This window comes from Ciona intestinalis, chromosome 1, assembly GCF_000224145.3.
Source record: "Ciona intestinalis chromosome 1, KH, whole genome shotgun sequence".
Taxonomy (NCBI): domain Eukaryota; kingdom Metazoa; phylum Chordata; class Ascidiacea; order Phlebobranchia; family Cionidae; genus Ciona; species Ciona intestinalis.
The window spans coordinates 8835120-8862673 of NC_020166.2; the positions used below are offsets into that span (position 1 = coordinate 8835120).

Here is a 27554-nt window from a genome sequence, read left to right on the forward strand (position 1 = left end):
GCTTAAAACTGGACCAAAAGCAACGGTAGGGAAAGGAAGTTCTACAGTTTTACAAAGTATTCAATATTCTGCAAACACGTAGATACGTCATTTTGACATTACGTAGCTGTGACGTAGTAGTTCCGCTTGATGAAGTTTTAATGTGAGTGGCTGAAGCGCACAAAACAAACGACAGTTGTTCGCTCCTACTGAAGCGCAATGTCGTAACTACGGTATACTGGCAACTGATAAACTGAATGCGGTAAACTTACTTTATATTTAAATGGTAGTACCCGACAGTTAAATATACAATATCCAGTAAAGTTTTGTAAAGCGCATTTCATTCACTGCATTTAGAGACAAAAGAGTAGAATTCCCTAAATACCTAAATGTTCATTGTTGTGTTCTCAGTTTCTAATTTTGTATAGGGATTAGATAGGTAAAGCTTATATGGAGTAATTGGCCGCAAAAAGAAAATGCGTTACACTTTAATTTTCTTTTAAACAAATTCAACTATCATTTGACAACCTAAGACAGCAGTCAAGTAGGTATTTGGTTTTATTTATAGGTTATTTAATTCGGTTTTCTGCTGTATACCTGTAAATCTGATTCTAATGTTTAAATAACATATATGAATAACCATGTGGAATATACGTATTTAATAAATGATGGAAAGTGAAATTTAACAATCGTTTTAAATATGGGAAAGCTTCATGTACATTACCCCATTTTTATCTTGGTTTACACTCCAAGCTAATATTTGAACTCAAACCAAGTGCTTAAGGACAAACTTACAAAACTAAAATATGACCAATTTATAATATATGTAACTGCCATATTTTTATTTATTGTTGCATAACTTTTGTTATTTTATTTTTCAGCAAATGGGAGGTGCTGTTGTATCAAGATTGGTTATGTAAGCATTATAGTGAACTATACCGTAATACCAATTATGATTTTTGCTGGTGGTTCTGGTGAAGAATCCTACCAACCGTTATAACCATTAACCACCAACTACCAACACTTTCCACCAGTCTAATCTGTAACATACTGGAGGATTCTTCAACAGTGACAAATTTTTATTACGTCTTTGCCTCAAGTGACATATTTAAAACAATGGTTACATTTAATATAGAACGCTTTGAGCATCAACATGCATTTAATACATTTATATATCCTGGCATAGTGGCACAGTGGTTAGCACGCCTGCCTCTAGCTCAGGCTCAAATGGATAAAGGTTCAAGGCTCGATGCTGCTACCATTATCTGTGTATGCGCCCTTGGGCAAGTTACTAAATAACAATTGCTTTAACCCAGAGGGAACTTGTTGGTAGTCTAAATTGTCAATGTTACTGTAGTAACTGGCAATAGCGCAGGGTGTATGAAACAAAACACTGTGGTGTGGTATAACGATTGCCATTTTTCTGCCACATATGGCGATACAAATTAAGGTATAGCTTAGGCTATCCATTCAATTCATTTATATGTATTAGGTCCATACCTATAGTTTTAACAGCTTTTAGTAAAAAAAATCTACCGACATTTTTAGAGTAAGCGGTGGTTTATTGTATCCTGCCTATTCATCATACAAAGCGGTCAAAGCAGCCAATGTGAGACAATATGTAAGTCAATAAGTCATAGTTGTAATATTTGGCCAACATACAATTTATTTGTACAATGGTACACCATATGACGACACATCATCATACATGATACAATGAAGTTGATGTTCAATGAATAAGAAGTATCTACTCTCTATTTTTCATATTCATTATCGTTCTGGCTTATGCTTGTAATCTATTGAACCTACTTAGCCATGGTCCATGGTCATCTATTTTTTCTATAATGTACATGAAAATTAATGGGTTTTTGATTAATGTATGTGCTTATCAATATATAGGCTATTGATTTTTCTGTTTGTTTTTACTTCTGTAGATGGACATGCAAATTACTTGTTACAGTGTATAAGATGTTTTGTAACAACACACCTTTGTTTTTCAATATCCTAATCTTGTTTTAAACAATTAACAACGGTCTATGGGAGTCGTGATGATGTTTTATAATCCTTTAAATGTTCTTTGTATACTACCAAATGGGAAGAAAATAGAATGAAAAGGTTTCCTATCTTCCCCCTACTATATTACATAACCGTTATACAAGCATGAGCTAACTTGACACATCAGTATCCCTAATAGCTGTTACCTATATTTGTATAACTTTATTTATTTTGAAATTTAAGGTGAGATGGATAATGTATTGGGTGGTCTTTGCTTTATTTACTGCCATTGAAACCTTCACAGATGTTTTTCTATCATGGTGAGTTGTTAGTATAAAATGTATATAGAGTAGGCCTATGCAGTATAAGGTATTTCAAATATTTAAATCTGTAAATGTAAAGTCAGATATGTGATGTAGTAACAAATGTACCAACACTACTAAGAATTAAGATAATTTTTTTAAATGACATTTTGTTTTACTGTGAACAACCGATATACCATAGTTTATACTGCAGCACGAAAACTGTTGCTATGTCTTTCACTGATGTTAATGTCAGCCTGTTAACAGCTGTTATCTACACGTGGTCAATTTAATTAAATGTTAAAATAAAAGTTGTTTTTCTATTTGTTTTACATGTTTACTGTATTACTGAACTTAAACTGAAAAACTCCTACATTTTGTTGTTTGTTTGTGTGTTATTTATAATATACTGAGCCTAAACCGATTTTCATAGATAAATGAAAAGTATATATATAATGTTACAAATACATTTTTAGTTTTTTTGTGTACTGTTTATAATATGTTCAATTTGAATTAGTTTTCAACTGCCAGAATAGTCGGATGTATAAGAATATCATTCAACTATATGAATCATAAACAATGCTTTCTCATTAGGCTTCCATTTTATTACGAGTTAAAAATGATCTTTGTCCTTTGGTTGGCTACCCCATACACCAAAGGCTCGACTTATATCTACAGAAAATTCATTCACCCTAACTTGTCGCGTAGGGAGCAGGTAAGATTTATTAGGATTTAATCATTTAAAAAAACAATTTGGTACAATATTTTCTCTGTTTTATTTCTTCAGATTTATTTCTCTGTGGGTGTTTTATTGTAAAGTATGCCTGTTTATTTAATGTTATGTGACAGTCATAGGCGTCTAACATGGGTATGCAGGGTATGCATGTATGCCCCGTTATAGGTCATGAACTTATGCCACCATATGTAAATAGTCTGGGTACTTATAACATTAATATGTAAATTGGTGATATAACATCAATTATAAAGCACTAACATAGAATATTGTCTATAGAAAACCCTGGTTCTTTAAAAAAATATGCCCCTATGACAGCGACCCTAATCTGCTTATGGGAGTATTATACATAGGGTAAATAACTTATTACATTACCCATATGCTAGCATGGACTAATTTGACACATCAGTAAACCTGATAGCTCTTATACAATCAAGTACTTGAGGCACAACAAAGCCAAACCTCAAGAGGCTTGTAAGTCTGCTGTACAAAGTACATGACTCTTATCTATTAAGTGTCCATGAACATGTAACTATAACTACATGGTGTTAAGAAAATCACTGTGCACTAACATTTAATAACAGAGGCGTTTCAGTATAGAATCTACAAGGAAAATAATAAATATGAATGAGAAATATAAATGATATTGACAGTGACCCCCTAAGCATCAATACAGGCTTGGACCCTTTTTACTTTGTTTCTAAACACCTCAATCAGCTGTTCCTTTGGCATAGACTGAAAGAATGCTGTTATTAGAACAGTGCACAGTGACTTTCCCAACACCCTGTATAAGTTTATATCAGAAACAAAGTGAAACTTTCTGTATCAATTATTTTCGCATTACTAATATCGACCCACCTGTTTAACCAAAGTTAGTGGGTAAAGATATGGACAATTACTAGAATTTTTTCGCTTGTTATATTTTTACATTTAAATTAATTGTTGTCATCCAAAAATGAATAGCCAACTTGGTAACTTATTTTTTCCCTTAAAATGGCTTATAATGTTAAATACAATTAAACATAGGGCAACAAAATTGTCAACTTATTGTGAAAGCTATTGTACCAGTTGCATGAAAGGCTTAAATGTGCATTCTGGGACTTGGGTGTTGGGGTATTGGCCCAAATCTGGCCTAAATCCCAGGTTCTTTAGACCTCACCCACAAAGAATAGAATATAAACCAATTGTATGATGATTATTGATATATATATACAAAAAAAATGTAAATATTTTCAAAGGTTCACTAACTTTACTCAGGAAATCGATCTGTTTTTGGAGAATGCTCGAGATAAGAGTTACAAAACCATGGTAAACGTTGGTTCGAAGGGAATTAACATGGCTGCCAATGTTGTGGTCACTGCCGCAGTCAAGGGACAAGCTGTTGTCACTGACAAACTCAAAAGTTACAGTGTAATGGACCTGACAAAGTTACCGGATTCAGCAGATGTACATCTTCATCAACCAAGTAATTATTTCTTGCTGCTTGCTGCAAGTTGTTGGTGTTAATATATAAATACCAAACGTAGTGTATTTGAGGGACTGGGCTGACTCATGGTGCATTTCAATATAAGACCTTACCTCATTACCCACACGCAATAAAATTAAAATACTAAGATTTTTTAACATTAAAGTATTAAAACATAACAAAATCCATTTGTTTTATAAACCTCGTGTCAACTTACGAGTTACCACATATGTAACTTTGTGGTTGATTGTGCTATATTAATACCATACTCTAATGTATTCTTAGCTTTGTTTCATACAGCTTGTGCCAGTTTACGGGTTACTACGTATGTAACTTTGTGGGTGATTGTGCTATATTGATACCATACTCTAATCATCTTATGTATTCTTTACTTTACCCTTAGTGCCAATTGCTAACCCTGCACGAGTACGAGAGATGCATCAATCTCGTTCCAACCCAACAGTTGTCCTCGATCCAGCAGAAGGTTCTGAAAGTGGGGCAGGCCAAGACCCGAGGTTGTTGAGTCAGTTCAAAGCTTACTCCATGATGAACTTAAGTCAAGTCACCACACAAGAAGGTGGGTTTGAGTTAGTTCAATCTTTTTTTTTGTGCATTACTGAAATGGGTATTTTAGTGGATATTTTTGGATATTGAAATATTATCATTCATTTTAAACTCTACATATCTGTATTGGGTGTTGAAAATAGTGGCTGTTTTTTCGATATTTGTGGATAGAAATATGCACATAAAGTGGATATATTTCTGTGTGAAATGGCTGGAAAGCAGTAAAATTTAATGTTGACTTTAAACTAAATACGGTGTTATAATTATGCATTCTCTTCTATGTGCGATTGATAATAGATATACATTGATTGTATATTGCCTAACTCCAAAGATTGGTTTTACAAACTGCAATTATAAAAGTTATAAATACTGGTTGCAGTTGTAACAAGAACACGAGTTTGTGGCCTAGGGGCGAATAGTTTTGTTCATGTTTATAGTTATCCACTATAAGATTCTTTTTACTTGTAATAAAACTTTGCCAAAAACTTGTTAATATATATAAATATAAACTTAGCAAGTAATCTTTTAACGTCTCATTTGGTTTAAAAATTTCCTGATGAAAATTTCCTGATCCGACAATTCAATTTGCGGGATGGCTGTTAAAACATTGGAAATACACCATGTTTCTGTATCAGATGGGCCGCTAAAAGATTATTTACATTAATATATTATGCCTCGTAGCAGAAGTAACAGAATAATGAACTTTGCAAATTGAGATCTGGTGCTATGGAAACGTAAGACACAAAAATCAAGTCCAAGCAATACTGAAATATATACATTTCGTTTAAATGGCATCATTAGTCGTTTATTCAAATAATAGAATCTTTGCAAATAATTTACTTTTTTTACAAAACAGGTTTAAACCAGTATATACCAGATACTTCTGATGATGGAGAATTTACTTCTGACCCTCCATCGTACACTATAGATGACATGAGGATAACCAGGAGAAGCAACTTTGCGGAAGGTTGCAAAAACTTGCATGATTTTTATTTTATAAAAAAATTCAAAAAAATCCAAAAAAATTTAAAATCTTTTTAACATCATTTTCATTCATTCTTTTGATTTATTTTAAATTGAATTGATTTTATTTTTTAATTTATCAAAAACAGTAACTTTTAGAACTAATGCCGCAGCATGTGTTACATCTCTTACTGCTTTGCTTACAAAATTGATTCAAACAGAAGCGGTTCCTCAGCCAGATGACTTTTCCACACAGTTTTACACAATGCCACGCAAGAAAAAAAGCTCAAAAAGCAAAACTAAACAGGTTGCCTGTTTTTACCGCCTGTTATTCAGTGTGATTTAACATTTTACTTAATTTGCAGTTTCATATTAAAAATCATTTGCCATTAATGTCATATTAATTAATATTTTAACTATTTCATGAATGAAAATTATATCCCTTTGTTAAAGTTTAAGAGTGTAAATAACATGTAAAAGAATTTAACTGTTTAATTACAAAACATACAAGCATGAAGATTTAGAACATAATATTCTGCATTTAATGATTGCACAAAAATAACTTCATATCAAATAATTTTTGATTACATTTCTAATCTGTCATTAAAATAACTCATCTTAATTAAGAGGTGATACTTTTTTAAGTGAAAACCCAATTTGTTTGGGCAGTAGTACTAGTAACCACTAATCTGTTTAACATCCAAAAGGCATTTTTGTATCATTTTCTACAGCAGTATAAAATGTTTGGGTATGGCATGTATTCTATAAAATAACATGACCTTTTTTCTTGTATCGGGGCATATTATTAAATGTAACTTACTTCATCCTCGCGTGGTAAACGGCAGTTGTTATAACACGGATGTTCATATTCAAATCTACAGTATAACATGTTGGGGAATCCAAAACTCAAGTCTTCCAATTTAACAATCAACATTGAATGACTGGTGTATCGTGTATGTATAACAGAAGTAGATGGTGTCTTTATAAACAAATCTTGTTTGTCCTTAATCTAGCACCAGTTCCTGTTACTTGGTTTAGTGTGTATTTGTACTGCATGGTAGACACCTGGCTCACTTCTTCCACTAACTAGTATGGTACCTGGTTACCACCACGCTTCTGTAGTTCCTATCAAAACATCACTTTTTTGGAAACCGATGTGGTATTTTTAGTTTGCATTAGCACGCACAACATATTTTTTCATATGTTTTACTAGAATTATTCGAAAATGATAATAGGTATTTTGGTTTTTCGGTCCTGCTTAAATAATTGCATCCATATATAGCTACCTCTAAATTAAACTTTAATTTCTTGGTATGTTGATTAGAATTTCGATTTCTGTAGTTTCTGTTGTGTTTTACATATTCATTACGAACATGGTAGTTGTCGCATTTTTCTTAGAAAATGCAGTGCCTTCATTATTACGATGGCTCTTGTTGTAGCCATAACAGTGGAGCATCTAATTCATTGTAATTAAAAGAAAATGAAATGTTTTTAAATTAAAGACTTGATAAAAATCGTTTTTAAAAAGTGGGTTTTTATGAAAAAGATACGATTTCATATTTTTAATTTTTTGTAAAGAAAATTTAACTATATCACATTTCATCATTCAGTTAAAACACTCTACTGTCCATTTTGCTTTTTTTAGTAATATAATTATGTAGTTTATAAGTAGTTCTAAGTAGTAAATATAACTTGTTTGTAGCTCCCACCACTCCCACCTGACTCTGGTGCTTCACTACGACGATCAAAACGTAAATCAAAAACTAAAACCAGAGTCCAATACGATGAGATATCAGAATGAAGAAACAGCTTCTAAATATCTAATACTAAGATTTTGCAGCTGCTTGTAATTGGTGCCATCTTTAAACTGTTTCTGTACCCTGTAGTATAGTAGGGTGGGGGAAGATAGGACACTATTTCATTCTATTTTCTCGCCCAATTTGATAGTACAAAGAACATTTTCTCTTACTCCCATATACCGTTGTTAATTGTTTAAAACACAACCAGGATATATAGATATTATGTGCTAAAGTGCTCTGTCTTCCCCCAACCTACTACATTTGAGAAATACAATTTCAAAATTTGAGAAAAAAATTCCCTGCAATACTGACGGAAGGATCAAATTACATTTGATTTTTAACAACTCACTAAAGAATTTCATTTATATTTCTAAACTTATGGAAAATTTATTATTTACCCAAATCTTTTCACTTCCAAATTGACTTTTATGCTCTGTATGAGTTTATTTGCCGACTGTAATGTAGTTTTTTTTTAATTTTTAGCTTATGGTGTGTATTTATAGTACGTTAATGTTAGCAGTTGATTTTAGTTAGGTAATACCATGAATTTTACTGTTTTTCATATATTTATGAAAAGATAATTTCATGTCTATGAAATAGATAAACTAAAATTGCAGCCATATCGCAAATTTGGTTGAATTAATTTTCTGTGATAATGTTCTAAAATAATTTTGAAGCCGAAATTACCGTGTTAATTATGTGCAATTACTGCAACACAAATCTTACCTAATTGTGAATGAATTATCACTTATGGCGATCTATTTTAACATAGGCACCAAATACTGTAAAATCACCTGCATAGGCGCCAAACCTGGGGTGGCAGGGTGGATATGTCTACCCAAGAATTTTCTACACTGTATAAATCAGTAAAATTAAGCAAATGGATTTATTCCACAGGAATGTGTATTTAACTATCCTGTCTACCCTAAAGATTGGCACTTATAATTATTACTGTTACTTGAAAATTGACTAGCTTGCTTATCATCTAATTACTTCATACATTCTGCTGCATATTAGCTCAATCTCATATGACATTAATTTTTAAATTCACATTTTTATTCAATTAATTGAACAAAGCTTTTTCACCTTTTTTTTGCGACATTACTTTATTTCATTACATTCTATTCTCATATATCTAAAACATGTTACAATGTGACATGCTCATAACCCACCAGGTTTAAATGTTTGTTCTGCAGGTTCACCAATCCATTACTGCTTGTCTTTGCTAATGGGTTGGGAGACACTGTGTTTATATTGCGGACACCACAGCATTTGCACATAGGCTTTTGAATATTTTGAAGCAAATAAATGCAAGTTTTGCTAAAAATTTGTTGATTTTTAATTAATATGAATGACTTCTTAGTGGTATTTAGGTCTGAGAGTAATTCAATACTCTTGGCGAACAAAAAATGTTTGTGACAGTTAACAAAGTGACTGTGTTAAGTGTCACAACATACAGCTGAATGCCTTTGATGGTGGGAAATTATGTAACAGGCAATAAATGGGAAAGCTAATAAAATTTCTGGAGTAAGAAATAGAATTTAATGAATGTCAAGTGTGACTGATATAAAATGTTTTTGATGAAATATATTTAAGACAGTTCACACAATCTTGATATGCAGAAACTTTTCTATTAAGGGATGAAAAATATATCTTAAACATAAGTGGTAGAATGTAAAAAATCCAAATCATAAAGAGACCGCTAATCCTAAAATGTTTACAAGAGACATAAAAATGAAGGATAAAAAAAGTTTTGACAAACTTAAATATTTTTGATGTATATAAAAATGTTCAAAACATTTCATCTTTCTGTCCAGCAACTAAAAGGATATCTCAAATAAAAGTCAGACTACATATTGTTTATTGAAAATTTTTAATGCAATTACTTGAAGACAATACAATTCGAATTTATTATTTCAACGACCTTGAAATACGATCGAACCAACAAGAACATTAGTGCAGTTAATTGAAACCTAACGATTCAACGAGAGCACTTTATACGGGAGTAAAAATAGATACAGACCCATTAATAATGGATGTTGACAGTTCTTAAAAGGTGGCCATCTTGGCCCCCGTTTCCATTACTAGATACATAAGCCTCACATAGCGCTCCGTGTGTACGTGGCATCAATTTGCTTCAAATTTGGCATAATGGCCATTAACCTTCTGCGGTATTGCGTGGCATGGGAAGTCTGTAGAGGATTGTGTTCCAAGTAGACGGTAATTAACTTGGGACATTTCTTTAGTTCGTCCATATCGTTCCAATCATGGATTTTGTTGTCGTTTGCCTAAAATAAAGCAGGAGATTAAAAAACGTATGCACAAGAGTTTTTTTTTTTTCTTGTGCATTTTAAATTTAAATGTTTGATCTACTCATCTTTAAAAAAATAGAATAAAAATAAAAATTTAAATATGTATAATAATTACCCAAAACTCTTCCAGTTCTGACAAATGAGAAAGATTCTCTACTCGAGTTATTTTGTTTCCAGCAACATCTAATGTCTGAAGATTAGTCTGCAAGAAAAAACATTATAATTACAAATGTACAATCAACATATATATATATATAAGTTAGCACCACGCCAAAATTGGGGAATACTGACAAAAAATATCCAATTTTGAAATCTGAGTGGCAGAAGTAGTTTTGGCATTTTGAATATTTGTCACTTGTGAATTAATGCATTTAGATTTTGATACTAAATGCTTTAATTCATAAAATAAATTAAAATGAAAATGTGCAAATGTGCAGTCAAGACTACATGATGAAATGTAATACAGTTAAACTCTTCTATTTAAACTCGAATTATTTTTTCGCTCAACAATTCCTCCACAACTAAGCACAACTTACATTATTTTCCAAGCCTTCAATTTTTTCAATTGCGTTGTGGCTCATATAAAGCTCTTCCAGATTAGTGAGTGCATCAAGACCTTCAATCTTTGTTATTCTGTTGCTCATGAGAGCTAAGATTTTCAGGTTTTTCAGCTCACTGAGGTTCCCTATAGTTGTGATTTTGTTTTTCCCAAGATATAATTCTTGAAGATTTTTGAGCGTTTCTAACCCTTCAATCGCCTGTTACAAAAAATGTTTAAATAAGAAGAGATGATCAGAGTTTATTTTAAAATCATAATATATGAAGTTTTCAAAGAGATAAATAAAAAGAATGATATGTTTATTTTTAAACCCTTTATTAATATGGTCTATAATTAGTGTTATTTACAGAAAAAAACATTTCAAAGTCTTGTATCAATAATATTAATATATATATAATTTTTTATGTATTGTAATGTTATAGAGCATATGAATGTTACAGTTGCTTACAGTTAAACAGGTAATACATTATAATTACTACATTTTCTAAGACAGGACATATGATTAATCATCATGTAACATGACCTGATGTTGATTAAGTTAGGATTTGAGATCAAATGCATACAAATATGCTTATGATGTTCATTAGAATTTAATGATTATTACTTTAAAAAAGTTTCATATTTAAGGTACAAGTACATATAAAAAAATATTTAAAAAAATTAAGTGAACTGTTAAGCATAAAGTGTGAGTCTGTCAATTTAAACTTAAAAATGTCAAAAGACTCTTAAAGAGCGTATTCAACAGAATTCCCTATGTTGTAGTAGTGATGATGTACCATATTTTTAAGTTGTTTTAAAGTTTAAAAAGCACTAAACTTGTGAAATTAAATATTAATGAACTTTCACTTTCAACCCAATGCAAACACTTTGCATATTCTCAAACAGGGAAATTTTGACAGGTAAACTTTTTTCATATAAAATATGTGCAGGTATTTCAAAACTATTTTATTTTCCTAACAAATGTTCAGAATTCAATTAATGTAACACTTATGACCAACCAGTACAGCCTTGGAACATAAAAACTATGATATTTTTTAACATTTTAGAAGGCTTTTTAAATTGATAGATTCAACAACTTTTAATGTATGGAATATTACTACCTTTAAAAAAAATTTTCATTTAATGATAGAATGTTTTACTATCTACAAAAAAAATAAATTAAACATTGAACGTTTTCCAATATACACTAACATGCTTTCTCCCCTATGCCCATGTCATAACTTAATTAAATAATAATTTTTATAAACAAATATTTTTTTATCTGCATATTACTACCTCATGATATAACATTTTTGAGCATTAAAATTAACTTTAATTTATATATTTGTTTCATTATGTACACTTATATACTTTTTTCCTTACCCTAATACGGTTATCACCAAGCTCCAGCATAGTCAGACTTGTTAAGTGACTAAGGTTTTGAATTTTCGTGAATTTATTTGTCAGCAAATAAATTTTCTTTAATTTGACAAGGTTTTCTAATCCTTCGATAGTTCGCATAAGGTTGAATGACAAATCCAGAGATCTGGAGAATATTATTACTGGGTTACAACAAAATTGGGCCTGGAAAATAGAACTTCATGTAGTACATGTATAAATAATGAATATAACTATAAAACTGGGGTATAAAAAAACTCAGAATTTTCTGGTGAGTTTTAATGCGAGCATTTCAATGGGAAAAATGAAACTATACATGAACCAGAAATATATTTATATTATGTTATAGCTATGTTATATTAAACAATATAACAGTTTATTATGCTATTTGTAATACTATAAAATTAAAAAAAAATGGTCGAAATATCCAAGACTTACTCTAGCAAGACGAGATCTTCCAAATTCTCAATTTTCTTGATCCTGTTATCATAAAGGTCAAGAGACGTAAGAGTTGAAGCGAGACAACCAAGACCTTGGATTTGTTTTAGTAGATTATTTCGTAAACATAATTCTTCCACTTTTTTTAGTCGTTCAAAACCAGCAATACTTCCAATGCGACAATGTTCCAAATCAACACACTGTAAATAAACATTGTTTATGAAAAGTTTTTATATGACATATTTCATATGAGAATGCTTTCTATAAGAAAACAATTTGTATATATATATATGAGAATGAATCATAATAACTTACTTTTAATTTGTGAAGTAGGATTTTTACAGTTAACTTTATTAGTTATAAAACAGTTGTGCTATATTACAATTCAGTCACTTGAAAGTTAGGGTATTTAACTTTGTAAGTCAATGTTTTTGTGTTTTTTTACTAATGCCAATAATTTGTACAGCCCATTAGTAACTGGATTGGAACAATGACAGTTAAGTGTCTTGCCCAAGCACACACGTTCACAATGGTGGCAGCATTAAGTCTCTAACCCAGTATTCTCTAGTTTAAAGACGAACAAACACTGTATCACAGCATTAGTCATTCCTGGAATTAAATTTACCCGGAAAAACAACTTCATTATATCTAAGTTTACCCTATTATAACCTCTGCATCTGGATCAAGCATTTTCTCCAGGTTAAAACTTTCATCCACGATTTCATTTGTTTTTGTAGGAAATGATGGCTTGTCATCATCTGATAGTGCATCCTGTAATACACAATGTAAGGATGTAAAATGGCAGTGCATTAAATGTAAAATAATTGAAATAAATTTTGGGGTACGGCGGACAATTTTATACAACACATTGCAACTTTGTAGAGTTTTTTTTTTTGTATTGCTGACAATTTAGAGAACTTATTAGTGACCACAGAGTTGTAGAAATTGCTTCTATATGTCTTGCCCAAGAACACATATGACCAAAACAGTCACAGCGACGAGCCTTGAACCCATAGCCTCTGGCTTGGAGACAGGCGCACAATAACCAGTAACCATGTTGCCAAGACACCGAACAAAGCACATCCAAAACTGTGTGTATTTTTGTAAAGTTTACACACTAGAATTGCAACATTATTATTGATCATAAAAGTAAAATTACAAGTAATATGCAGAAAAAAATCAAAAGATTTTTTAAATTAAACATAAATTTTTATTAAACTATTTCACTCTAATGACATTACACTAGGCTTTATAAATGCAAAAAAAACGTTTCTATCTTACTTCAACATTGTCGTTTTCTTCTTTTAAAGACATGCTTGAGGTAGAAACTGTTCGTCGCACAGACAGTTAGTCACGTAGTCACGAACGCAACAACAATGAGTCCCAAATGAAATGTTATGAAATTCCTAGAATTCTGTGAGAACCTGGAATAGTCATAGAAATCTCAATACAAAAAAATCGAAAACAAATTTACATTCTTTTTTACGCATTTCGTTAGTACTGTCTTGGGCAACTATTTTATCATTTCTTTTGTGTGACGAATAAACAAATTTTTCTTTCTGTGTTTTTTGATGTCTATGGTAAAACGTTTTTGCTTTTAAACACGTATTTTGTCATCATTTCAATGCAGTATAATATGTGCCCATTCATTATGGTTCTGCTTCCTTGTTCTATTTATAATTTTGTCAGAATTCTGCATTTTCAAACAGCTGATCTGTAAACGTAGTGAGAAGTTGAGAACGTGACTAAATGGCTGATGTGTGTGTAATTTTTTTTTATGATTTTTCGCGTTTACGCCATTTGTGTTACAACAAATTACGTCTTTAACAATGTGTAGTAGCAGTGTATTTCTGGTATTAGACTACAGTTACTTTAAATGTAAAAATATATTTTAACTGTAAGGAAGCGTAAGCGTGTTTTAACAACTGTTGTTTTGTCGCTATATCCTGCCCTTTCGTTTAGAATATTCGCTATCGTAATCGAAGCGAAAAATAAAATTATTATATTATTACTATCATTTGTATATTTTGTAATTCATTTCAAATCTCTTACAGTAGGTAATTCGTTTTAAATTTGGTTGAGACGAAACAGGACCGTACTGCAACAATTTGGATACGATACCCTGTGTATGCTTCCATCGAAGCTGAATAAATTCTCAAGCTATTCAAAGTGAGAGCTACATGCCGTTTTGAAATAATGGGTTTTTGTTGGTCCAAGTTCTTAAGTTGCATCGGCCGCAATGTTTCATCGGATGAAAATGAATCTGTTCATTCACCAAACGAGTTTCACAACATAAGGAAAAGTGAGTTGAATTTAAATATTTTTTTTTGCCTTTTCGCGGAACAAAGTGTATATTTCTTACAGACTTACGCTCAGTATGTAATACAATGCATTAGACTTGGTTTTTGTCAGTTACGTTTTTTGGCACCTGTCTTTTTAATTTTAAATCTTCATTATATCGAATACAGCCATGTTTTTATTTAATTATATTAGCTAATAGGCTATCTAATATTTTTTTCTGCTTTTTTTGGAAATAAATGTTATTCACATTAATCATTTGTCAGCAATGCGTATTATAGATAACACTATTAAAACACAAATAAGGCCACACAACAGTGTTAATTGTTAATATCCATCAACCGAAATATTGTTTGTAACACAACCACACTTTAACCAATATTTTCTATTTATTTTTAAATAAAAGTTCATTATAAAGACTATTATTTTGTTAATAATTCCCATCTCTATGTTTTTTATACCATACTATCTAGATTTTTTTTAAAATTGGAATTGAAGTTTCAAACATTGGAAAACCTAAACCTTGTCTATAATTTATTAGCTGTGCAAATTCATACGATACCTGATCGTCCGGCTCCAATGTTGCCACACAATGAGGAAGTTTTTATAGCTTTATACGACTACAATGCGCGTACTGCTGATGATCTAAGCTTCCGAAAAGGTAGATTTTTGATTTCTATGTTGTAATAAACTAAATTCCAACACCTTACATGGAAAATATAATTTAAAGAAATTGGATGTGGAAAATAGGACTTTATTTAGTAAATGTATGATTGTATGAATATAACTATAAAACTTGGGTGCATAAAACAAGAATGACCCAAGCTTTCAAAAAGGTAGATCTTTGACTTTTATGTTGTAATAAATTAAATCTTATCACTTTAAATAAAGTGCCAAATTCATAAGACCTTTAAGACATGATCTTTGTTTTCGAAGAGCTTAATAAAAAATATATATGTTATTTCATGCGAATTTATGTATGAAAACTCTGGTACACAATAATTTACATTTTTAAAACCTGATCTTCGCTTTTAGTTTTGAAGAGATAAATAAAAAAGAAGCTATGTCATGCAAACGTGTATTAAAATTCTGGAACTCAATAACATCTTAAATAGGCTTATTACTCATTTAAAGTTATTTTAACTTTACTCCGTTTAATTTAAAAAGGTGGTTTAACTTTTCATTAGTTAAATTTAAAATATTTTCACCTTATTCTCGCACATTCAGGAGACACATTGTATATTCTTGACCGAAGTCAAGGAGATTGGTGGAAAGCGAGATTATTAACTCAAAATCAAACCAATAGTTGGGAAGGATTCGTTCCTTCAAATTACGTCGCGAAATATTCTTCTCTTGATTCACAACAGTAAGTTTTTAAAATTTTTTTGTCACTAGTAAAGAAATTTTGGTACGTTTTGAAACCTATTAGAAAATTCTGTGTTAGGGGTTGGTAGTTGGGGGTAGTAGGGGGTTAGTGGTTTTGGGTCTTAGTCGTTAGGGGTAAGTTAAGTGGATAAGGTAGACACCTGAATAAATGTTAAATCTTTTTTAATGATTGCTAGTTAAAACTAGTTATCTTACTAATATGTGCGCTCATGAGGTGTAAATATTTACTTAGTTATATCATTACGTTTAATAGAAGGCATTATATGTTATTTATATCAATGGCTTGTTAATGTAATTTCTTTCACAGTTTTTTTCCAACATAATGGTAATACCACCATATGTGTGATATCAGGTTATGAATTATGTGTGCGCAAACAAATCAACTCTAATTAAATATTAACCAACTTTGCCTAGAGATCAAACAATAAACAGAAACTGTTTTTCAATCGTGTTAATTTAGTATTGAATTTTATCTTGTTATGTGTAGTCCTGTTAAAAAATAAATTTAAATAAAAATGTTCCCCAACATATATTACTGTCGGAATAAATGGCGTTTAAAATAATGTATATACACCATATATATATATATGAAGTGTCACACTTTAACAACTGTGTCAATTGGTATTGAAAAAAAGAAATATAAAATGGTTGGCATTAAATCTAAACCTTAATAAATAGGCTGCTTCTTCCATCCAAGTATGAAGTATTTTAAATAATAAATCTGTGTTAATAATGGGTCAAATCATACCTAAATATTAGGTCCCATAGGGGGGCATGCTATAGGATCTAACCCACGTGTAATTGAATAATACATATATATATATACTGTACTGACATACTGTTGCTGTAAGGCAAATTTATACTATTTTTGGTCTCTTTTGCCGTCGCTTTCTCCTTTTGCCGTGGGAATAATACAATACATAAACAGAGTAAAATGACACAGTGTCATTATTTTTGCCGGGAGAGCCTCAATACACATGTATATATTCTTTTTATCATGTTACCTAGTACACAAATAATACATATATATATATGTATAATATATTCTTTTTACCAGATGGTACTTTGGCAAAATTAAACGGGCAGAAGCCGAGAGGTTACTGCTCATGCATCATAATACTAACGGATCATTCGTGATAAGGAATAGTGAAACACGACCAGATGAATTCTCCTTGAGTGGTAAGAATGAATAATGGTTTCGAGTTCGTGAACAAATTTTCTTCTTTGGTATTTTTCTTTTATTTTATCATTTTTGTTTATTCTTTTTCAGCATTTTTAATTTTTTAATGTATAAAAAAAGTAAAGAGTTGTGAAAAAATTCCATGGTAAAAAATTGTAAGAAAAATTTCCAAAACATAAGTTTGGTCAGTATTTGTAATTTAACTATCATTTAAGCAAACCCTTTTCAATATAAATGTGTGGGAGTAGTCTAGACATTACAAATCAATATGTATCATCACTAAAATCATTTATGACATCATAATTCTATTAATGTTGTTACAGTACGTCACATGGGTGAAGCAAAGCATTACAGAATACGAAAAATTGATGATGGTGGTTTTTATATTGCTCGACGATGTGTGTTTTCTCATCTAAACGAAATGGTTGAGCATTACCAAGCAAACAGCGATGGTTTATGTATAAAGCTAAGCAGTCCGTGTAAAAAAGTACGTAACTTGTGCATAATTTGTATAGCCCAAGGGAGAAATAATGGGTTTGTCTGTTATTTTATCTACTTTGTATAAACACACATGTAATGGTAGAGTTATACATAAAACAAATATTATACTTATTTTAGTGAATTTTATATATAATACTATGTGGTAAGATGAGATACCTTTAGCACATAATATCCAAATATACTGACCGTGTTTTAAACAATTAACAACGATGGGAGTCCTGGATACTGGATACGCTTACATATTTCTTTGAATGTTCTTTGTTTACTACAAAATGGGACGAGAAAATAGAATGAAAATCTGTCCCATCTTCCTCCACCCTATTTTAGCATTATTTTTGTCCAAATATATGTTACAATGTTAGACTGCAACAGTAACATCAAAAATATCATAACACAAAAGGATTCGGGATAAACAATCTTTTAGTGTTATTTACCATATTTATTTACTGTTTAACTTAAAATGCTTGTATGTTAAGTTAAAATGCTTGATTTTGGATTAAAAGTCTTGAATCAAATGACAGATTATACAAACTTATGAATTCAGTCAGGAAATCCCAATTCAACACCTGTATTTCTTGACAGCTTGAGATCCCACAAACAGCAGGTTTGTCTCACGACCTTGCTGATAAATGGGAGATTGACCGTAAATCTATTGAACTGAAAAATAAATTGGGTGAGGGTCAGTTTGGTGAAGTATATGAAGGATTATGGAACAGAACAACCAAAGTCGCAGTCAAAACACTAAAACTTGGTATGTAACTTGTTTTCAATACTGCATTATCATTTTTTATCTATCATCTATAATGAAACCTCGGGGCTATGTATAATGGGTATGTTACTGAATTTGTGTAATGGCAGACATTGATAAAATTTCTGATACCTAGCATAGTATTGAGAATGCATCTTTTCTGGCCTAAATTATAGGTCTGATGGCCGATCACGCCATAGGATCTCACTTACATGCAATAGAATACATAAATTATCTATGCTGTTGCTGCCTGGTATTTTTATACTATGTGTATTTTATTGTGACCACATTTTACAGGCTCCAATTTTGTGTAATGGCATTTTTTACTTTTATTGTTTTTTTAAGGTTCAATGGATAAAGCAGAGTTTTTACGAGAAGCTCAACTTATGAAAAAACTTCGACATCAAAAACTTGTTCAACTTTACGCTGTGTGTTCGCGTTCGGAACCAGTTTATATTATCACTGAGCTAATGTGCAACGGAGCACTTAACTCATATTTACAAGGTGCCAAAGTGTTATATATAATCATATTTACGAGTTTATTTGCCAGACTTTTATATGCTCAGGAGGCAGGGATAGTTAAATATGCTTTCCTGTATAATAAATCTTTAATAATAAATAGTTTGTACTGTTTACTTAATAATACTACGTAGAAAATTCTAGGGTTGGCCCGCCTACCCTGCCACCCCAGGTTTGGCGCCTATGAAGGGGATTTTACAATAATGACATAAATTTCCAATTTTCATAATAGTAGTACTTGGCTAAGGGCATAGACTAGGTCTATTACCCATTATGTCAATTAGGCTTAAACCTGTTTTAAATGACCAACTTAATTAATGCCTAGACCATCATTACTAATCTCCTAGTCTGGTAATGTTAAACTTTGTATACTTATTATTAATCATAGTTATAGTTACAGTGCTAACTAAGTTGAGAACAGTGTGGAAATGTTGGGAAACAAATGTGACACATTTGTTTTTAATTGTTGCTTTAAATATTATATGTTATTGTGTCTAAAACCTTATGGTGTAACAAGATTATTGTCCAATATTATATTACATGCCTGTAAGCTAAATATATTAATATGTTGTGTGATACTTGTGATGTGTGTTTATATGCCTTTCGTATTATATAAGATTAAGAATATAGTTGGAATTAAAGTATTTTCTATTTGGTTATTGGTACAACATTGAACATACTTAAACAACTTTATATTTGTAAATAAATTCAGCACTGTAGCACAGTGGTTAGGCGCCTGTCCTTAACCAAGAGGTTATAGGTTCAAGGCTCATTGCTGCAACTGCTGTGGGTGTATATGTCTTTGGGCAAGAAACTTAACAGCAATTGCTCCAACCAAGTTATCACTAATGGTTTGTCTGAATTGTCAGCTATACATAAAAAAACACACACAAAGTTACATACATGGTAACTTGTGAGCTAGCACAAGGTGTAAGAAATAGAACACCCGTATTATAACAACTGTCGTTTTCTGGCCATGCGAGGATAAACCAAGTTACATCCATTTATTAATTCAATCTGTTTATTTTACCCAGGTAAAGGCAAGGACCTGCAGATTCCCACTTTAATAGACATGGCAGCGCAAATAGCTGCAGGGATGGCTTACTTGGAAACAAGCAACTATATTCACCGTGATCTTGCAGCCAGAAATATCCTTGTTGGAATGAACAATATTTGTAAAGTTGCAGATTTTGGTCTGGCAAGAGTTACACAGGTTTTATCTTGTTCAAAAAATGTGCTTTGTGCATGACCATCAAAAATCTAAATCAGAATTCAAAAATTTTGTAGTTTAAAGGGGATAGTAAGCCTTGTATGTTCTACAAAGGGAATAACTTTTTTGATTAGTGATATAATTCTTTTAACTATCATTTGGTTTTAAATTTAATTGAATAAATGTTGTGCATGAACGGAAAAAGTTACAGTTGTTATACCACGGATGTTCTGTTTTATACGCCTCGTGCCCGCTTACAAGTTACCACGCATGTAACTATGTGGCTGAGAATTTAGACAGCCCGTTAGTGATTACTTGGTGACTGCTGTTGCAGAAAATGCTGTTAAGTGTCTTGCTCAACTTTTTTCAACCATCATGCAATTAAGTCAGCAATCTCAAAAGGTTTAGATTTCTTGTTCCTAATTTCACAGAATGAGATTTACGAGACAAAAGAAGGAACAAAGTTTCCAATCAAATGGACGGCACCTGAAGCTGCTACAATGCAACAATTTACCATCAAGTCAGATGTTTGGTCATTTGGTATTTTACTCACGGAATTAGTTGGAAAAGGCAGAATGCCTTACCCAGGTAAAATACAGTAATGATTCGAACGCTTGATGGTATGACTGCTTCCTTTAATTATAACAATAATACCTTTTATTTCTCTCTTTGATTATGGTAGCGAAATTAAAAAAAAATAAACGAAAAAAACAGGATTCAGCGAAAAAAATAGCATTCGTTCAAACTCGTTTAAAAACGACAAGTTTCAAATAAAAATACATTTAATTGGAAGAAAAAGCATAGTCGCTACAGGTAGCAGGCAAACAACAAGTTATCTTAATAAACAATCTCAGTGTAATTGTATTTCTGTAAATTTAATCTCAGAATTTCAGAGATAACAGTTCGAAGGTTAGGAATTGTTGCCCTTGAATTTATAGCCTAGATTTATTAGTTTGTGTTGCAGTCTGTGCTACTGGTATCTATTTGTACATGTTGTAATTTCTGTTTACACAAAAATATTCAACTCACCCAATTTAAAATTAGAATCATTTCTTAGAATTGAATAAACCTGTTACAGGTTCTTTTCCACAAAATGAAAGTATTAATCTTTTACTGTCTATCTGGGTAAACATTCACTATTATGTCAGTTTTACTACCATTTTTATCACTTCAAAATTTAAAAAATAGCTATTCAAATTTACATAATTCTTTTGTAGCAGTGTTTCCAATTTTTTTCTAGGTATGACAAACCGTGAAACATTGGAGCAAGTAGAGCGTGGGTACAGAATGCCCAAGTTACATGGCTGTCCTGATCAACTTTATGAAATTATGTTGGCTTGTTGGGACAGGGATCGGGAAAAACGTCCATCTTTTGAAACTCTACAGTGGAAATTAGAAGAATTTTACTTTGTAGATGACGGGATATACAGGGAGTCAGACTATATACAATAATGGCGTAGGCAGTAGTTCAGCCAGAAAACTTCTAATGGCCCCCCTTTTTAAAAAAAATAATTAAATAAAATTTAAAAAAAAAACTAAAAAAATGATTTATTTTTGAAAAATTACCTTTTTTTTCCTGGCTGCGCCATTTTTTTGCAGGTCAAACTTTTGCAGTGATAAAACTTTTCAGGGTAATGGAGATTCTTGGATAAAATAATTTAAATCAATTTCTTACATGCAGCCAAAACGATTATGTCACATTGTTTTATCATTGCTGCTTGGGAATTTATTTTATAAATGCCACATTCCAGTATTTTAAAGTAAAGTGTACTGTGGCCTTAAATTCCAATAGCATTGTTATTTTTACCAAAATTTTTCAAAACCTAATGTTAGTAACTTTTTAATTTGACGATACTATTTCTTTGTAATTCATTTCTATATGCATAGCTTCTCACAAAGTACCTTTTAAAATAGTGAGATTTTTTAGTGCCAATCTTAATGATATATTTGTTTGGATTCATATATTTCAGTAATTTTTTACATGACATCTTGTACAATTAAATGAAATTTTAGTTTCATACATTTTTACCCGTTACATTATTATATTGTATATTTGCTATCACTTTATTTTCCTGAATACGTTTATTATTTTATCATTTTAATTACGCTTGTTCTGTGTTCGTTATCATGGTGCCTTTCTTCATTACCTTAAAATTCAATGTTGCAATGTGAAACTCGTGTTATGCGTTTTATTTTTACCATGATGCTTGAAATTGTGAAACAGCAGTGAAATTGTGTTTTAAACAGTTGTTGAATAAACTGTTGTTTCTTCCTCGCCAGAGACTTTTAAACTTTTTAACAAACGTCTCTCCCCTAGCCCCCTATTTCAACATACGCCCCTTTCCTAGCCCCCTATTTTAACATAACACCCTCCTCTAGCACCCCTATTTTACAAACCCCTCCAAAGCTCACACTTGGCAAATTTCAAAGTCCCTGATTAGGAAAATTGAATGGAATTCAATCTTTTTGATTGAATGTTGTTTTAGTGACAACAAAAAATAAAATAACACTAGTTGTCGGTTGCGGCATTTCTGTAACTTATAACATTTTTTTTATTCTTGCTATGATGTAAATTTAGTGCATTTTAAAGGTTTTGTACAAATCTAGAAGTCAAGTATGTAAAGTTTGTTAAATCATTTTGTTAAATATTCAGCCACTTCTGCTAACAGACATAATTTAAATAATTTTTTCGTGTATAAATCTTAATGTATTTCCGATGTTTTATCTGACAGGACTTCATCAGGAAATGATACTTGCATTTCCTTATTGTTTACATTCTGTTAATTTTCCAATATTGAAGAATTTGGTCCAATAGCTAAAACCAGTGCAAATAATTTTAAATTTTATTCAGAAAAACGATTTCTGGACAGTAATAATGCCTATACAAAAACAAAATTTTGTGATTTAAAAAACTAAAAAAATTATTTATCAATAAATACATCTAACAAAAAAAAATTATTGCATAATAATAACGTATATAAAAACTTGGCATAAATTAAAATTTAAAGAAAAATAGAAACAGCAATTCACCTAGCTTTAATGACTTTTAAACAAAGAAAATAATTGAAATAACAGGCAGATAATACTGCCATAATTTACATGTTGCACTGTACTTGTTGGAAACAATAATATTTGATGTCGTGATAATACTGCTGTATAATTCAGTAGCATTATTTTTCTAATTATTAAATAAGCATCTGTAGAAAAAAATTTAAAAAGTCTCCTCGGACAAAGTGTCCCATCTTCCCCCACCCTACTATATACAGAAACACATTTCTAACTATTCCAAAAAAGCAGCGGAATCACAAGTTTCCAGTTGCATTACAAGACTTTCAAATGAAGGTCGCTGGTTTGGATCCTTGTGCCAACAAGCCATCATGATGTCATATAATTGTTCTGAACACTTTTCCAATTTTTCCATTCTGTATCCACGTTCTACTTGTTCCAATACTTCAAAAGTCTGAAAACCTAGTTTGTAATTTAGAATTTAAATTGAACTTGCCTCAGTAGTCAGTAATGCACTGTGAAAATTTTAATACAAATAAAAACTCCTGACGAACTAACGCAAATGCTATTACAGATTTCTAAAGATGAATCAACATATGTCAGTAAGACTGAAGAAACATGTCACACATCTTTTTTTGACAGTGTTATAATCAATTGCATCAATTTAAGCTTTAATTGTACAAAAAATTACCTGCATAAGGAACCCTGCCGTTTCCAATTATTTCAGTGAGTAATATTCCAAATGACCAAACATCTGACTTGATTGTAAATTGCTGCATTGTAGCAGCTTCAGGTGCTGTCCATCTGATTGGGAATTCAGCACCAACTTTTGCTTGGTATATGTCATTGCCCTGTACAAACCTAAGTTATTTATTCACTGTTGCTTTTATGTTTTAAATTAAGTTTGACGAACCTGGGTAACCCTTGCTAATCCAAAATCTGCAATTTTGCAAATATTGTTTTTTCCCACAAGAATATTTCTAGCTGCAAGATCTCGGTGAATGTAATCATTTACTTCAAGGTAAACCATTCCTGTGGCAACTTGTATTGCCATCTCTATTAAGGTGTCTTCATTAAGATCTTTTCCTTTTTCTGGATTAAAATATATGACATACTTTATAACAGCAGTGTTCTATCTCACATACCCCGTGCCCGCTTTTGAGTTACCATGTATGTAGCTTTGTGGGTGATCATACTTTGGGAATGTTATGTGTTTTTTTTGTATTGTATTTGAAAACTTAGACATAAGAAAACACTGGGTTGGACCAATTGCTGTTCAGTATCTTACCAAAAAACACACATGGCCACAATGATAGCAACAGCGAGCCTCGAACCTGTAGTCTCTTGGCTAAAGGCAAGGGCTTTTGTTAAACGTAAGTAAATGTTGTATATTCCTTTTTGAACTTATTTCAATAACATCCAATTACATTTCCTTGGAAACAAGAATCACCTCTTAAGTATTCTCGAAGGGATCCATTGCACATTAACTCAGTAACAATGTAAAATGGTTCTGAGTGAGTGCACACAGCATAAAGTTGAACAAGTTTTGGATGATGGAGTTTTTTCATGATTTTAGCTTCTTTCAAAAACTCTTCTTTATCCAATAAATCTGTAAGAATTGTTATGGTTAAACGCCTTCTCTTAAATTAGAATGTTTTTGACTTAAATCACAGTGAATCATATTTTAAATATCACTTACCTGACTTGATCATTTTTTTCACTGCTACCCTGGTTGTTCCATTCCACAACCCTTTATATACTTCACCAAAATTACCTTTCCCCAATTTTTCTTTGAGTTCAATTGATTTACGGTCAATCTCCCATTCATCAGCAAGGTCATGAGACAAACCTGCTGTTTGTGGAGACTCCATGACCACCTTTTATGTTATATACTTTGTTTTAGATACACTAATAAGCAACCACCCAAAACATTTATGTGGTATATCATTTAGACACGAAAACAATTTTTTAAGGCAATATTTACTAATAACCACATAAATAAATAAACTTGTTTATCCTCGAGTGTTTATCCCCGTAAAACGACAGTCGTTAATTATAACACAGATGTTCTGTTTCATACACCTCGTGCCGGCTTACAAGTTACCACAAATGAAACTTTGAAAGTAGTTATTTTTTGAGATTTTTTTATGCATGGCCAATAATTTAGGCAACTCTTTAGTGACCACTGGGTTGGAGCAATCACAATGGTAACAGCGACAGCCTTGAATTCCCATTAACTCTGGGAGGCATGCACGCTAACAAACTGTGCCACAGCACTGGTTAATTCATTAAGACAACATTTGCTAATTACCACATAATTAAAGCACATACTTGTTTGCAAGGTGATCTCAACCTGATATCATTTGCAAGCATGTTTTCCTGATAATAACCAACTAAGTCGTTTAAGGTGGCAAACATAGTGTGATGATCAATAGAATATCCTTGACCACCCATTTTTTCTATCTTGATATGGTTCACAGTTGCACCATTTCTAACTATAAAAATATTGATTTCATTCTCTGATGTGTTTGTTATTTACATTGATATAACTGTTACCTAACACACTCACAAACCATCTCACCACTTAAAGCATATTCATTTGGATTTGTCGTCCTCCTTCTAGCAAGAAAATCACCATGGTTGTTACAAGGTTGCATCAGTAGTGAAACTGCCTCAGAACGATCTGCTGTGTCAAACATCCAAGACCTGTCATGAGATTTGCCAAGGTTGAAAAAAAGCGGAATCAACAGCAAAAAGACAGTTGTTAAAACATGCTATGGATAAAAGGTTTGGAAAAAGGCGTCAGTTAAAAAGTGTGGCCGTTGCACCCAAAAGTGCCAGCATTTTAACGTTGTAAGCTTACCCTGTGTTTAGAAAGAAAAAGATGCAAATATATGTATTTAACAAAGTGCTTCAAATATATGTATTTAACAAAGTGCATACTCATTGGTGAGCATGGGGACAGAGTACATATTGCCACAAAAGATTAACTGTTACGGAATGTATATCTAACCTAATGCAAACAACATTCATGTCATTAATTGATTAAGAATAAGAATTCAAAGTTGTTTGTGCTTTGGTTTGGTATATGCTAATTGCCAATTGTGCAAACATACTTTTGCAATATGACTAACAATATTCTATTTATAAGACCTTATATTCACATGCATTATTCTAACAAAAAATGTTCATGCTTTTGATGATGTTAAACTGTTGCAAATTAAATTCAATGTTATACACAAGAAATATTTTATTTACCCGCAATTCAATGTTTTTACAAAACTTACGGTTGTGAAACAACAGAACTCTGTTTTTTAACATAGTTTGTTGGTATGGAACCTTCTGTGACAGAATACAATGGATTGGGTTCTAATAGTTGAGCAATCGACCAATTTTGGCCTTTTTTCAGAATCACCATAGTGTCACCTTAAAATAATACAACAAGGTAAATTTGAAAGAAATTTTTTTAGGATCTTTATATCCTAATTATTGAAATAAATGACAAATGTTATAGGGTTTACTACTGTATACCATAATTATTCATATAAATGTTATATGGGTTATTATATATCATAACTATTGGTATAATGGCTTAAAGCAAAGAATTTTGTTAATGTATAAATTAAGTAATGAATCCTATAATTATTCCACAAATGAGAAACATAAAACACGACCAAGATTAAAAACTTTTATTTGAAATAATTGGAATTGTTTTACAATTTTCTTCCTAAAGCTATAACTCTTTTTTTTTCTATGATAAATCCTCAATATTATTTAGAGTCCAAATTTGATTAAGTTAACCTTTTTTGAAAGTTAAATCTTTATTGGTTCGAGCAACATAGTCATACAGTGCAATGTATATATCTTCTTCTTCAATCTGTGGTATTGGTGGGGCAGGACGGTCTTGTATTGGTGTAGAAAGTCTTCGGTCTAATAAAAGGAAAATGATAACATTTATATAGTAGGGTGGGGAAGACGGGGTACCTTTTTATTTTATTGTCTGATATGGTAGTAAACAAAGAAAGTTTAAAGATAAAACCGTATTCTCACAACTTCCATAGATCGTTGTTAATTGATTGTAAATATGATCAAGAAATTTGAACAAAGGTGTTCAGTCTATGCCACACTACTATATATATGAATGTATGAATGAAACTTACTTTATCCTCGCGTGGCCGGAAAACGACAGTCGTTATCACACGGGTTTAACACCTCGTGCC

The 27554-nt window shown here is 31.5% G+C and overlaps 4 protein-coding genes across 8 annotated transcripts in view; 2 read left to right on the plus strand and 2 right to left on the minus strand.

Annotated features, from left to right (window-relative positions):
• The first annotated feature begins 364 nt into the window (after nucleotides 1–364).
• On the plus strand, nucleotides 365–9127 carry LOC100180090 (receptor expression-enhancing protein 1-like). Of its 4 annotated transcripts, XM_018815501.2 has the most exons (11): nucleotides 365–523; nucleotides 861–895; nucleotides 1528–1600; nucleotides 2218–2294; nucleotides 2871–2991; nucleotides 4267–4474; nucleotides 4878–5051; nucleotides 5895–6005; nucleotides 6223–6308; nucleotides 6883–6954; nucleotides 7704–8058. In XM_018815501.2, exons 2-10 carry the CDS (start codon nucleotides 864–866, stop codon nucleotides 6940–6942), a joined length of 942 nt encoding a protein of 313 aa, XP_018671046.1. In that variant the 5' UTR covers nucleotides 365–523; nucleotides 861–863; the 3' UTR covers nucleotides 6943–6954; nucleotides 7704–8058. The 4 variants fall into 4 exon arrangements, with proteins under 4 accessions (XP_018671046.1, XP_009862501.1, XP_009862502.1 ...); XM_009864199.3 differs by lacking the exon at nucleotides 6883–6954 and having other exon boundaries at nucleotides 7704–9127; XM_002126150.4 differs by lacking the exon at nucleotides 6883–6954 and having other exon boundaries at nucleotides 369–527; nucleotides 7704–9127.
• A 231-nt stretch (nucleotides 9128–9358) lies between these two features.
• LOC100182429 (protein phosphatase 1 regulatory subunit 7-like) lies at nucleotides 9359–13931 on the minus strand. The gene is made up of 7 exons (XM_002125755.5): nucleotides 13768–13931; nucleotides 13156–13257; nucleotides 12487–12686; nucleotides 12034–12196; nucleotides 10649–10870; nucleotides 10228–10314; nucleotides 9359–10088 (listed from the first exon to the last, which is right to left on the minus strand). Exons 1-7 carry the CDS (start codon nucleotides 13798–13800, stop codon nucleotides 9900–9902), a joined length of 996 nt encoding a protein of 331 aa, XP_002125791.1. The 5' UTR covers nucleotides 13801–13931; the 3' UTR covers nucleotides 9359–9899.
• Nucleotides 13932–14544: 613 nt separating this feature from the next.
• On the plus strand, nucleotides 14545–22603 carry LOC100184799 (tyrosine-protein kinase SRK2). The gene is made up of 10 exons (XM_002125182.5): nucleotides 14545–14788; nucleotides 15326–15445; nucleotides 16012–16150; nucleotides 17228–17349; nucleotides 17674–17837; nucleotides 18434–18602; nucleotides 18945–19103; nucleotides 20153–20331; nucleotides 20760–20916; nucleotides 21569–22603. The coding sequence occupies exons 1-10, from the start codon at nucleotides 14683–14685 to the stop codon at nucleotides 21778–21780; spliced, it is 1527 nt and encodes a 508-aa protein (XP_002125218.1). The 5' UTR covers nucleotides 14545–14682; the 3' UTR covers nucleotides 21781–22603.
• LOC445711 (tyrosine-protein kinase SRK2) overlaps nucleotides 21843–27554 on the minus strand; it is a 6865-nt gene continuing 1153 nt past the window's right edge. The window contains exons 1-10 of one of the 2 annotated variants that reach the window (XM_018815534.2): nucleotides 27319–27456; nucleotides 27136–27264; nucleotides 26622–26760; nucleotides 25916–26040; nucleotides 25666–25829; nucleotides 25034–25211; nucleotides 24785–24943; nucleotides 24248–24426; nucleotides 24026–24185; nucleotides 21843–23796 (exon numbers count right to left, since the gene is read on the minus strand). In XM_018815534.2, the coding sequence (XP_018671079.1) occupies nucleotides 23609–23796; nucleotides 24026–24185; nucleotides 24248–24426; nucleotides 24785–24943; nucleotides 25034–25211; nucleotides 25666–25829; nucleotides 25916–26040; nucleotides 26622–26752 (1284 nt within the window). In that variant the 5' untranslated portion in view covers nucleotides 26753–26760; nucleotides 27136–27264; nucleotides 27319–27456 and the 3' untranslated portion in view covers nucleotides 21843–23608. Of the gene's footprint in view, nucleotides 23797–24025; nucleotides 24186–24247; nucleotides 24427–24784; nucleotides 24944–25033; nucleotides 25212–25665; nucleotides 25830–25915; nucleotides 26041–26621; nucleotides 26761–27135; nucleotides 27265–27318; nucleotides 27457–27554 lie in introns of those variants that run through there. The other variant, XM_026836001.1, reaches the window with a different exon arrangement.

Coding starts and splice junctions, on each gene's coding strand:
- LOC100184799 (XM_002125182.5), top strand. CDS start 14,683: ATGGGTTTTTGTTGGTCCAAGTTCTTAAGTTGCATCGGCCGCAATGTT. Junction 15,446..16,011: donor TGATCTAAGCTTCCGAAAAG/GTAGATTTTTGA, acceptor TCGCACATTCAG/GAGACACATTGTATATTCTT. Junction 18,603..18,944: donor AGTCAAAACACTAAAACTTG/GTATGTAACTTG, acceptor TGTTTTTTTAAG/GTTCAATGGATAAAGCAGAG.
- LOC100182429 (XM_002125755.5), bottom strand. CDS start 13,800: ATGTCTTTAAAAGAAGAAAACGACAATGTTGAA. Junction 12,687..13,155: donor TGCTTGATCCAGATGCAGAG/GTTATAATAGGG, acceptor GTTTATTTACAG/TGTGTTGATTTGGAACATTG. Junction 10,315..10,648: donor TTGAAGGCTTGGAAAATAAT/GTAAGTTGTGCT, acceptor TTTTTCTTGCAG/ACTAATCTTCAGACATTAGA.
- LOC100180090 (XM_009864199.3), top strand. CDS start 864: ATGGGAGGTGCTGTTGTATCAAGATTGGTTAT. Junction 2,295..2,870: donor ACAGATGTTTTTCTATCATG/GTGAGTTGTTAG, acceptor CTTTCTCATTAG/GCTTCCATTTTATTACGAGT. Junction 5,052..5,894: donor TCAAGTCACCACACAAGAAG/GTGGGTTTGAGT, acceptor TTTACAAAACAG/GTTTAAACCAGTATATACCA.